Source organism: Amphibalanus amphitrite, unplaced genomic scaffold, assembly GCF_019059575.1.
Source record: "Amphibalanus amphitrite isolate SeventyFive unplaced genomic scaffold, NRLGWU_Aamphi_draft 002271F_arrow, whole genome shotgun sequence".
NCBI lineage: Eukaryota > Metazoa > Arthropoda > Thecostraca > Balanomorpha > Balanidae > Amphibalanus > Amphibalanus amphitrite.
Window position 1 is genome coordinate 34,376 of NW_024883754.1, and position 12,883 is coordinate 47,258.

At 46.8% G+C, this 12,883-nt stretch overlaps 1 protein-coding gene across 1 annotated transcript; it reads right to left on the reverse strand.

Annotated features, from left to right (window-relative positions):
• Window positions 1-3,401: 3,401 nt before the first annotated feature.
• On the reverse strand, window positions 3,402-12,747 carry LOC122376738 (glutamate receptor ionotropic, kainate 2-like). Its single transcript, XM_043356675.1, has 7 exons — window positions 12,522-12,747; window positions 10,603-10,720; window positions 9,341-9,420; window positions 8,969-9,194; window positions 8,397-8,561; window positions 5,938-6,038; window positions 3,402-4,534 (listed from the first exon to the last, which is right to left on the reverse strand). The coding sequence occupies exons 1-7, from the start codon at window positions 12,744-12,746 to the stop codon at window positions 4,295-4,297; spliced, it is 1,155 nt and encodes a 384-aa protein (XP_043212610.1). The 5' UTR covers window position 12,747; the 3' UTR covers window positions 3,402-4,294.
• Window positions 12,748-12,883: the final 136 nt, after the last annotated feature.

Below are 12,883 nucleotides of genomic sequence, written 5' to 3' on the forward strand. Positions count from 1 at the left end.
CCTTGCAATTTTCTGCTGTTTCATTCCTTGGCTTTGGAAAGGAATGAGGCAATGTTTCTCTCTCTCTCTCTCTCTCTCTCTCTCTCTCTCTCTCTCTCTCTCTCTCTCTCTCTCTCTCTCTCTCTCTCTCTCTCTCTCTCTCTCTCTCTCTCTCTCTCTCTCTCTCTCTCTCTCTCTTCATCTCTTTCGCTCTTTGCCGATATATCTCCTACATTTTTTTTTTTGTAGGGCCATGTCACGAGACATGACAAGTCATGTCATATCAATTCCTGTCATGATTTATCAATTATCATGACAAGAAATGAAATGCGAAATGCATGTCCTTTGCCTTTGCTTTTTGATCGGGTTTCGAGTTTTGCTATGTAGGTAATATTATGCCAGCAAAGTTTAATTGTGCTTGTGCTATATGTTTGCCCCTGTATTATGTTAGCACAATTATAAACCAGCTGGTGACAAGACAAGCCAGATATTTATTGACTGAATACATTCTCTGGGTCAGTGTCATGGCTGTCACACGTGGTATTATTAACCGACACATTCGTCATATTTGATGACTGCTACGAAAACTCGAGCTCAAATTTAAGTGGTGTGTTTAGGATCACACCACGTGCCGTTGTGTGTGACCCTATTGCCTCCACCAGTTACACTGCAGGATGATGCCGCCCGCCGGGACCGTGACGGCAGGTTCTAAGCGGACAAGTAGGACATGATGCCGCCCGCCAGGACCGTGAGTCGTGACGGCAGGTTCTTAGCGGGCAACAAGCAGGACAGTGGCGAGCGTGCGAGCACGAGCTTAGTGAAATGGCGCCCGCTGTCAAAACGATAACGGATGAGGTGCAGGCTGCCAGGTATTAGCCGCAGTGCAGTGGTTCTTCCAAAGGGGCACGCGACAAAGATTTGTCCAGGTACTTTTGTTCAGATTTTTTAACATCGCTGGATAGATCAGGGAAGTAAATGCTTGAGAATTAGATGGACGATTTCGAGCGATTTTGTGCAAAGGTACGAGGTACTGTTATGAAGGATTGTCCTAGAGCTGGATCTTTCCTTAGAATTTTTTTTTTTTTTGACAAGTGACTTACCTATATTTTGCGTGGCTAGACACTTAGCATGTCCTAAAAAAGCAGTGCTAGAAGATATTATTCTATTTTTCCTGAAATAATTTCAATATATTTTCCACACCAGCCTCCCGTTCTCATATGACCCACAACCATTTTGATAATTTCGTCCTTTGATAGATACCTATCTCGATTCTTGAACGACGAAATATACCTAATACAATACAGGGTGTCCCAAAAGTAAGGTCATCATTTGTTTTGGCCACACCGCCAAAAATACGCGATGGATAGAAATAAATAGGACATCATATGAAAGAGCATTTTATAAAATTTTATTCTGATATACATATGAGTCAATACATTGGCTCGTAGCCCCACATTTGCTGCTTTTCTACATAGCTACCATTTCGGGCCGCGTGCATGAATAGACTGCGTTTGACTTCCTCTACTATTCTGGAGCGATTCTCTGGTGAGATGCCGCTTATGTTTGCTCGGAAGTCGGAGGGATCATCCTTTAGTTCTTCCCGGCTCGTTGGGTTGTCCTAAAAGACAACCTTTCCGTTGTGTACCCAGAGAATAAAAATATGAAGATGTAACATCAGGTGACCGCGGAGGCCATTCAATGGCGTTGCCCTGACTGAAAATTACGCGATCTCACATCCACTCTCGGAGACAATGCATGATCTTCAGGACGGTGCAAGCATAGTCTCCATCCTGCTGAAACCACTGCTGGCTGATGGTGTCGGCACAGCTGCGTTGCGACGAGCGGAAGAACCACTGGGAGGACTCTCGGCCACCTCTCTTGATTTATTTTCACCCGATTCCCGCTGTCGTCCTCAGGACCTCGAAGCACAGGTGGCTAAGTATACATGCCCTGTGCGTACATTATACCTTTTTCTGACGTTTTACCGGTTGAGGTGAAACTATGCATGAGTTCAGAGATAGGGCGAGCTGATAGGGTCTGCTTAGGGCCGAAAACTGGGCGGTATTTACCCTTTGTTTTAATGACGGACCCTCTCTAAGAGTTGAATTTTGACCTTCTCAGTTTTATGCCTACTGCTCGGTGTTGTTATGATCAAAAATGGTTTAAGCATGCAAGAAAATAATTTTATGGATGTACCTTGCACGTGTTAAAGTTGGAAGTGATTCGGACTCTTACTTCTCGAGATATTTAAGTTTTAAATCATGACCTTACTTTTGGGACACCCTGTACTTCCCCAGGCCCTTGACTTTGTAAAGCACATTTGACATACAAACCTTTCAATATTCACAGGATGTTGGCCAAGACTATCGGGAATTGGCAGGTATGCATTGCTGGTTCTCATTGAAGCGAAGAACACGAACGTTACGTACTCGTAAGAACCGGTGAAAAGACCAGACATGTTTTCTTCGATCATTCTTCTATTTACAGCCATATACTAACTCCGAGAAAAAAAACTTGCTAAATCGCAAGAGCAATGTTCTTCCTCGTGCTACTTCAAAGCAGCCCTCAATGCACCCGTCCAGGCTCTACAGATTCAGGCGGAAAGGCAGAGTTCAACGCATGACTTGTTACGGATCATCCACTTCATGAAATGTGTAGGTATGTGGGTAAAAACGTAAAAATGGTCACAAATCTTCCGCTTGCCAATCATAGCTGCACATCAGCTGACACGGATGAGTGCTATCGGGGTTCCATCAGCGCCAGGGACTTGATACGGGCTGGCACCGACAAGAATGCGACCGATCCGTACACCCGACCTCATTGCCACCTGGTATCAGAAGGTAACCACTGCGCTTTACCTGTCTAAACGGGTGGGACGCCACAGCACTGCCACCTGGTGTCGAAGTACTGTACTCAAGCTACAACAAATGAACACCGCTGCAGTGTGACGCTGAAGCAGCAATCGGTAACAAAACAACAGGCCAGACCGTCACAACTCACGTCTCACACCATCACAACAACCCCAGCTGCGCGCCTGTGCCTACGGCTTGTCAGCACTTAGACTTTTAGCGCACAGTTGAATCAACTGCATGGCTCCGCGAGGTCATGTCGATCTCTAAGGGCTCCCATGTAGAGCTCTGGCCTCTGCAAAGCATGAGGGAGGACCCACTCTTCATCTCCGAGGTCCTCATTGGCCCCCCAGGCCTCACGTAGGTCTTGGGGGCCCATATTGACACCACAGGTCGTGGGTCGCCTGGGATCAGATGTCGGGATCAGGTATGTAGGAGGCATGCTTTTGAGGGCCCATGTTGACATCTGTTGGGCGATGGCCCCACGCTTGCCCCAGAAGGCCCGAGTCCGACCGAGCGAGCTCTTTCGGACTCCAAAGATATCTCGTAGCCACATCACATCAATCACATCCATGGTGTATGGTGTCTTCATTTATTGTCAACAAATCATTTGTCATCGGTCAACTCGTATGCTGCGTCAGTGCTTTCTAAAAATGCGAATCGAGGTATCTGCTTTACCCTGCTTCTTTTTCAACTCCGTTCCGTCACAAAAAAATGCTAGGAGTTTTTCATTTCTGTCACAATTTTGAACGGGCTTTGATTCACAATCTTCTATCGCAATAAAACGCGTCTTTGGACGGTCATGACTAGCAATTGAAAAAGTATTCAGTGTACACATGCGTCCTTTGCAATGACAGATTCACACGCAGCTCCAAGCTTATTATGCCACCCATCAATAACGTACATATTCTATGTCGGTAATGCATTTTTTATGAAAATTCTGGGTGCACGATCACTGATCAGCACACATTCTAAGCTTATCAGTTATCATACCAGCTTATTTATGTAAATCCCTATGTACAATATACATACAAGAATCATCCACTCAGATGGGTTATTCAGACTGACACTATGATGGTTGGTATCGACATTCACAACCAATAACCACACTACAATCAAACACTTCTTTTACGCACTTGCAATCTGTATCGCATATGGAATGTGGATCACTATTAATCAGTCGCAGCTCATGTGATATACACTATCAAGGGACAGGAAATCGGAAAGAAGTACCAGCATGGTATTTCCCATTAGTATAGTGAGTGGTGGACGCTGTAAGGAGCAAATAAAGCATTCTCTGGTGTTGGTAAATAGGCCGCGAGTAACTCACTGACTCAGTCCCAACAGGCTGATGTCGCACGTTTGGTCAAATACCAGTAACCCCTCCAGCCCCACCGACACATACACAAACACCTCCCCTCCCCAGGCTACAACAGCTCACCTCACTTCACACCGCTGTCTGAGAATCACGCACAATCGTTCACATCGTACCCGAACGACCCCCGGTGCCGGGCTGCCCCGTTCTCCACACTGCGCGGCAGGTTCAGCTCGCAGCCGTTAGGCGGCGCTCGCGGCGGCGGCGGGACGTAGGTGGCGCTAGTAGTCTGGCAGCGGGAGCAGGACCGCTTCAGGGCCGGTCGTCGCGGAGGAGCGTGGCACCGCACAGCGAACCGCAGCTCGTTGGCCATCTCGCTGCAGAGGGATTGCTGTGAACAGAGCACAGACTCAGTCACCAACTGAAACACACACCGTTTTAGGAGGGCTAGTTTGTGATTTGGCCCCAGATTCCGGAACACCCTAGTCTTGCTAAGTGACTACATTTGGAATAACACATTTGCACGGCTCATTGCATCTAGAGGGAAATTTATGGGTAATCTGAGCTCTGATTACGGTTGTGATGGTGCCAGGCAGTTCTGCACTTGATGCAACATCTCAGAATTTATATATACAGCATGGCCCTTGCTCAGTGAACTTCTAGTCGTACTGGGAAATAAAGATATTAAAGCGATTTCATTAAACGTCGATAGTAGTTCACGAACGACTTGAATATTTTGCAAAATTATTGAAATATACGGTCTAACGCTTTTTTTATTATTGAAAGTGGTCCTAACCATGCATTCAAGCACATCTTGTGACTGATTGGTAGGTATATTTGTTAAAGTGAAAACGTTAAGTTATAAAACCAAATTAAAGTCCAATATATTTTCCTTACATGAGATTGGAGTTACCACTAATCTCATAGTAGTTCTCTGTATAGTATTGCCTTATCTTGAGATGTACATGCATTGTCCATAGGTACACCGAGCTGTTAAGCGCATCAATGACAAGGCTACAAGGAGAAAGGAACAGTTAAACACTTTTGTCAAAATAGGGTGTTATGATCAGGCACGCTTCAGTGACAACTCCTAGGTAAGAAGGTACTTTAGTGTCATTGTTTATGGTATCTATATTAGATTCCATACGTAGGCTGCTCATGTCATAACCCAAAATACATGTGCTAAGGGTGGTGCGATTATATCGACGTGACTCGGAACAACTCGAACAGGATTCTAACAATTTACAGATGCTTTAGGTCATTTCTTTGGTTTGGATAAAGGGTGGCATTTACACTGGAATAATCAAATCTTATAATTTGCATCCCTTGATATCATTGACATAGGGTGCTGGGACTGCTGGGTTTTCTAATGATCTCACAGTTTCCCACTGGGGGTCGCTGGCAGTGGTATCATAACTTCTTCTCGAGCACCGCCGCAGTTTGCTCTGGCTCTGTACACACCGTAAACAGGTTAAACGGGAAGGTACGGATTCGTTAATCGACTTTGACTTAGAACAAAAATCAATGAAATTCCAAATCAGTTTTAAAGCAGCTAGCATTCGAAAGCGAATATATCAAAACTACTTATCATTGATCTTATCAGATACCAAGTGGTTTAAGGAGCATAAATGTAATGCTCCCTTTGTTGGATACCTACAGAACGAAACATCAATGCCGCTAGAATTCGATAGTTAAGGAGAAAAGTTAGTTGGATTGGTCGTTAGAGTAGTAAAAAAAAAACCTGTGGTGTTTCAATTATAAACACAATCTACCAGCCCCAATCTGGAGACTTACCCGATCTGTCTGGGCGTTTTTCCGGGAGTTCCAGCAGAACTCCAGCATCGCCACGACGATGGCCAGCGACAGCCCGCAGAGCAGCACCACGAAAACGCCACCTGGCCGCAGCACAGAAACGTAAGCATTGCATAAGCATTGCGTAGGTAAACATGATAGAAACATTGGGCTATTTTCACAATTCTATATAATACACAGAAAAGCACATCACGTAGTCTTCCTTGCAATCCACGTGACTGTCTAGCTGGCACCGATTGTATAGTCCCTCTGAAAACTATGTTTTCGGCATTGATTTGGGCCAGAGTTAGGAGGCAATATCTGCCACAGTACCCGATAACCTTTGACGTTGATGGTGTATGTGGCAATGAATTGATGCTGCTATTGCGACGTTGTGCGTTTAACGTGTGTGCAGAACATACAACGACGTTGCAGTTATCGTAACCTTTTGGTGAGAGAATGATCTTCCATTGGTATTTACCAAATACCAATTACTAATTACCAATTACCAATTATCAATTACCAATTATCGATTATAATCGAATGGGAATGTGAAAGGGCGTTAAAAAAAACCAAGCGTGCCTATGTAATTATAGCATGATTATCTGTCGTAAATGAGACGGTTTCTTACAAACTAGACAGTTTATTTGTAAATCAGCTGATTGCGCTTGAAGCATTCAGACTTCAGATACCGTAAAGTGGGGCTATTTGAGACAGTGGGACTATTTGAGACAGTACTTAAAATCGCTATAAAAGGAAGATCGTTTGATTTGTGTGTGATATTTTTGCTCAGGGAGGTGTGGAATCGAGCAGTAAATCGCCTGAGCAAAAAAGTAAGCATAAATTTTCAGTGGTTTTTATTTTATAGCAATTTTAAATACTGTCTCAAATAGCCCCACTGTCTCAAATAGCCCCACCTTACGGCACCCTTCTTTGATAAAACTTGTAACATACTTATGTAATTAACTATGACCAAGGTAACAGGACTACGAAACGATGGGTAAGCTTAAACGATTCTGAAGCAGAGTAGAGAAGAGCAGTAGAGCATGACTAAATTATATCCATCTGATATTAACTATTACATTATTCTCGAGAATGAAAGCCGGCAGCCCTTCCCCGTTTAATTTCGCTCCTCGTTTTCTTTAGCCGCGTCCGTCTCCCACACATTTCTCCTATAAAAACCGGCTGAGCCGGGCTCTCCATTCTTCTCTCTCTGCTCATCCGGGCGCTGAAATAACGGGCGCCGTAATTTTCGGCGGCGCTGTCACGGACCCGTTATCAGTGGCCCAACCTGACACCACCGCTGCACCGGCCGGCCGGCGCGGCGCGGGGCTCGGCACAGTCCGGCCCAGACGGTAACGATGCCAATTCGCAGCGTGTTAGCGCGCGGCCAGAAAATGGTCCAGCGTCGACCGGGACGACGGCGTCGGCGGAGGGGGGGGCGCCCTCCGGAAACCGGGGGGGGGGGGAGCCGAGGTCAGATAGAACACGGGTCGTGTGCTAGAAACAGATGAGATGAAAGGGACTGACGAGAGAAGCGCGAAAAACATCGTTTTCCAAAAGGAATCTGGCACGAATAATGCGAAGAGGACGGTTTATCTGGTGGAAAAGCGATATTGTAAAAATGATATCGGGCATGTAATAACAAGACAAATACGATTCAGGGAAAAATGTAAAATTGAGCGACCGGAAATTTTTGGATCGAAGGACATGAGGGTGATAAAGAAACAGTGAGGTGAAACAGTGGCGGTGGAATCCACAAATCCAGCACATCATCGAGAGGCGTGGGTATAACATATTTCTTTAAAAAAATGAATTAAAATATTTACTTTAATTAACTCAGTATGATGCTGTAAAGAACTGGACCGAATTCAGCACTCGGACTGCAGCTTCATTTAACAACGCACTCTGCTATTTCGGTAGAGTGCTGGAAGCTGGCAGTGCGACGTCGACTGACAAATGCAGCGATGAGTCGGCAGTGGTTCGGTTCTGAGCCATCCGTCACCAATTTTACGGCTGACAGCTGCCATCACTGGGGGTCAGCGCCGACCGCCCCGGGGCATAGAGCTGGCATCGCGCCAGGTCGGCCGGCGGTCGCTCGGAAATGACGGCGGCGCCGCGGGAAACTGACTATAGACGCACATGTCTGATGTCTGCTTCAATAATTATCCAGCTGGTATGAATTTGCTTTGCAGCTGCCTAAGAGCAATACCAGAAAGTCACACCAATTGGGAGAAATGTTTAAGAGAAAATATAATAACCAGACAACATGATATGAGACTTAAATACAATATCTGTAGCAGCTTCTAAGTCTTAAAGTGATTTTCATAGCCCATGGAAAGGATTGCTCAATGCACATCTACAGGCTGCTAACAACAGCGCATCAAGCACATCCTCGCTAAGAACACCTCCCTGCGGCCCTGTCCTCTGCGCCCGAACCGCCACCGCCCGCGGCCACTGACCAATGTTGGCGATGCCGAGCGGGCTGGCCTTGGAGTCCTTTTTCTTCTCGTCCCTGCTACACACGTCCCCGGTGTCCTTCCACCACTTGTTGTACAGCATCTGGATCACCCCCTTCTCCTGCAGGTCCAGGATCGCCAGAGAGATCTTGTCCCGCCACGGAGAGCCTGCGGGTTCAGAGGACGACATGTTCCGTGTCGGAAATAGGTAGATTTGTTGGAGCAAATTAGGGAGGCATCACAACCAGTTAAGAGCAACAGCGTGTCGATTTATGTACTTCACACAAGGGTTTGAATTCAATTCGCACTCAGTAAAAAATAGAAGACAAACTTTTCCCAACTCTCTTCCTCTCTCTCCCTCCCTCTCTCACTCTCTCTCTCTCTCTCTCTCTCTCTCTCTCTCTCTCTCTCTCTCTCTCTCTCTCTCTCTCTCTCTCTCTCTCTCTCTCTCTCTCTCTCTCTCTCTCTCTCTCTCTCTCATCTCTCTCCAATCCGTGTCAGTAACACCCCACCCTTATCGACCCGCCCGACTGACCTCCAACCTCTGTCCCCCTACCCCGTCCCCCAAATCTCACCGACTGGCATGGCGATGCCGTACCCCTTGGAGTCGAGCAGTCCGCCGACCTGGGTGAGGTTGCAGTTGCGCTGCACGATATAGTCCAGCAGCGTGGACTCCATGAGGAACGCGTAGTTGCCCTTCAGCACGCGCTGCACCCCCTCCTCGTAGTTGGGAACGAATACGGACGGCTTTCGGCTCTCCATGAACTTCCACATCTTCTGGTACGTCTCGATCTTAGAGTCCTGACACAGAGGAGGCTGTTAGTTTGCTTGTTGGGGTTGAAACTGTTACAACGTGCATTTACGTCTAGTTTGGATCTCATAATGCCATTCACTTCATGATAAATGCCACGATCGTCACAGAGAAGCTGTATGTCCCCATTGCTTACCCTGAAGAACGTCATAGTTGAGCCTCCCTCCAACGTTCCATATTCGATGTCTTCTTGTTTTGCCAAGTCTGCAGCGCTTTCTGAAAACCAGAGGCAAATCCTGTACGCTTCGGGAAGAACTGTTTCAATCAATCTCACCTTAACATGATGAGGTCACCAACAATAAATACATAGTTACGATGCTCAGGCGACATGGGATTTAATTAATCAGCAAGTTACGCGTAGTTTCTTTTGTACCGAATGCTCAAATAATTTCCGATGTTTTTCTTTGGTGCCATTTGTAAAGTGTTTTGGATAATGTAATTTATTAATCTAAGAAACATGTTTCTCTTCTTCATGAAAACAGCAACAAAAGAAGTGACGTCATCAGTGATAAGAAATCACCAGCAATTTCATTCAGTGGTAACAAATTTTTGACAAAAAAAGCATTGTAAACGATTTAGCTGTGCCTTGATTTGCACGATTCAGTTTTTTTTTATTGCATATTTGGCAGTACTACCAAATATGCAATAAAATCATATAGGCCCAATATCAATCATAGCTCTAGTTCAAACCTCAATATTCCTTTCATAATCTGATTCAGGCCTCATCCGGCTCTGAATGTGTCCCAGAGCGCCCAATTACTACCTTTGCAACTCGCTGATTGGCTTCGACAAAACTTTGCCAATGTCTTTACCCGCTGCTGTGCGGTCTTTGGTACCACTTGGCAGAGAGTCGCCTGAAAGCTGGTCCTCCACAGCACAGTAAGAAGGTGAAGCCTCTCAAGGACCGAGGGACCGGACCAGGCGGGCTCGGAGACCGGGGATCAGCGGACCGCTGCCGGATGACAGACGCCGTTTTTGTTTGCAAACTAGCTCGATGGAGCGGGGCTCTGAAATTCCATTCTGACGATGACCGCGGCTTTTTAGGCCCGCCACACCAGCCAGCCTGATTGCAGGATTGGATCAACCGGAGACCGGAACGGGTTAGCAATGCCGCAACGGAAAATGGAAAATGGAGACTGGTTAGAGGGAGGTGGAACCTTGACGCTCTTTTTAAAAGCCATGGCCAGAAGTAAGGGAGAAAATACAGACGTTACAAAGCTGTTGTATTGAAGCACGCAGGATGTTACGATATGGCTGAAAAATAGGCCCCCCCCCCACACACACACTCCCAGCTTTTTAATGAGCACACCTTATTATTGTATTGTTATGAGGATAACAATGCAACGTCAACTGCAATCCATTCTAACGTATGCTTTCACAAAGGAGCAAATAACCCACCTATAGGCGTCGAGGTCCGTTCCACTGTGAGGAAGGCCGCCAGGTTGGCCGTGTAGGACGAGATGATGATTAGCGTGAAGAACCACCAGATGCTCCCCACGATCCTCGTCGATGCGGCCTGGCGACCAAAAGGCAATATCGAGACTCTTAATAGAGATATCAACGCCATGAAGTCGCTTAAATTGAGCACCATTCGTATTAGTCGACCATTTCGCCAGGAAGTGCTACAAATTTTGTCCTTATCCATGCGTTTCACTGGAACAAATAGCCGCCTAAGCACTCGTTTATCTTCATAATAGATTCTGGCTCTGTCACTAAATCAGCTCCACTCTTTTCCTAAAACGGCTGCACAGATGTGGCAAACAGCCCGAACTAGTTAGGTATATGCTTATTGCTTATGTCTAACTAGTCTCTCCTTGATATAGGGCTGCGCACCTAATATGATAAGACCTTTAGAAGATATTCATGGCAATTCCAAAGAATCTCCCCGTAGCCATCATGCTTCTGATCATAAGTCGAAAACGAAACGTCAAACATTTTAGGTCCGGCTTCCTGAAAACTATACAAGACGAAGTCTTGATAAAGAACGAAGCATACAAGACTGAAAGCAACGTGGGCCTTAAAGTGTTCAATCAGAAGTCTACCACTGATAGGGTTAAGAAATGTTTACTCCCAATCAAATAATAATCTGTCTATACCACCAAAGTCGCCAGACTTTCCACGCGGGCCACCTTTCCAAAGTTAGACCCCTCGCGCGGCCGGCGGCGACTTTTCGCCTGTTTTTATTCCGGCGCAGAGCCATTTTTCACGGCGACGTTAGCCTGAAGTGGCTTCCCCCCGGCTCTGCGGGGCTTCACTGCCGGAGCTCGAAGCTCTCCATAGCTGCGCCAGCTCCGGCCCGTAACGGCGCTGAGGCCGGTGAGGTTGGAACCATCATTCATAGAACTTACTCAAAGGAGTGCTCTCTATTGAAAAGAAAAGCGATAACAGTTTAAGCCCATCGGACTTGTTTGCAAGTAGCTTAGGTCAAATTGTATCAGATGAACTGAGTTTCTATTTTTCGAAATCAAATGTATTTGGACTTGTTCACGTTGAAAAGGAAAATTAGGTACCCACACGTTTGTGCTTATCAGTACCGATCCTAGCCTCATTCGCGATCGTAAGGCATAAATAAGGAAAAAAATATTTTACGGCGTGAATAATTATGCAATGAAAAGGCAACACCATTGTTTCGACTACTTTCTATTCATATACACCGTACATTGCAGCGAGTCAGAGGACAGATGAGTCATATGGCATCATTTGTCGACTGTGTACAGCGATAATAGCGTCGCGCTAATAGAGTCGGCCCGCCGGGCGCGGGTCAATTAGATGGAGCAGATGGGGTCATTAGCTGGGACATGTTGGACACACGGTCAGGATAATTTGCTACCCGGGAGGAGGGGAGAGAGGAGAGAGAGAGAGAGAGATAGAGAGAGAGAGAGAGAGAGAGAGAGAGAGAGAGAGAGAGAGAGAGTAGAGAGAGAGAGGGAAGAGAGGAGAGGGAGAGGGAGAGAGAGGGAGAGGGAGGAAGGAGAGAGAGAGAGAGAGAGAGAGAGAGGAGAGAGAGATAGAGAGAGAGAGAGTCTCGAGCCCTCTCGCAGTAGTGTGACTTATCTTAACCCGTTCAGCCCGGAACCCTGACGTAGCAGAGAACCCTTACCTTGGAATTCATCCCGGACCCCCGTCGCAGCAGTGTACTCTGTCCAACTCTTCAGTGCCCTGCTCTGACCATAGGGTTGTGTTCCGGTCTCTAACCTTTGGGTTCATCCGGATCCCTGCCTCAGCAGCGAACCCTTACCCTTTGGATTCAGTCCCTGTCTCTGCCTCAGCACGGTGCCCTTACCTTGGAGTTTAGTCCCGTTCCCTGAAGTCCTTACCTTAGGATTCAGTCCGGAGCCCTGCCGCAGCAGTGTGCCGGTGATGAACCAGAAGCGTTGCTGACGCTGACTGGTTCTCCACCACGTCGTTATCGTCGAAGCACACGGGTGCGGTTGGTTGTTCCACTCGTACTGGCTGAAGCGCGCCATCACGAACATGGTGAAGGAGACGACCATGTAGGCGGCCATGACGTACAGCCAGATCTCCACCGCCAGCGGGTTCATGAAGCTGCCGGACAGAGGGGAGAGAGGGAGTGCGAGGTGAGGGAGGGAGCCGTGGGGGAGAGGCTGAGCACCGAAGACACACAAATACAGAGAGAGAGAGAGAGAGAGAGAGAGAGAGAGAGAGAGAGAGAGAGAGA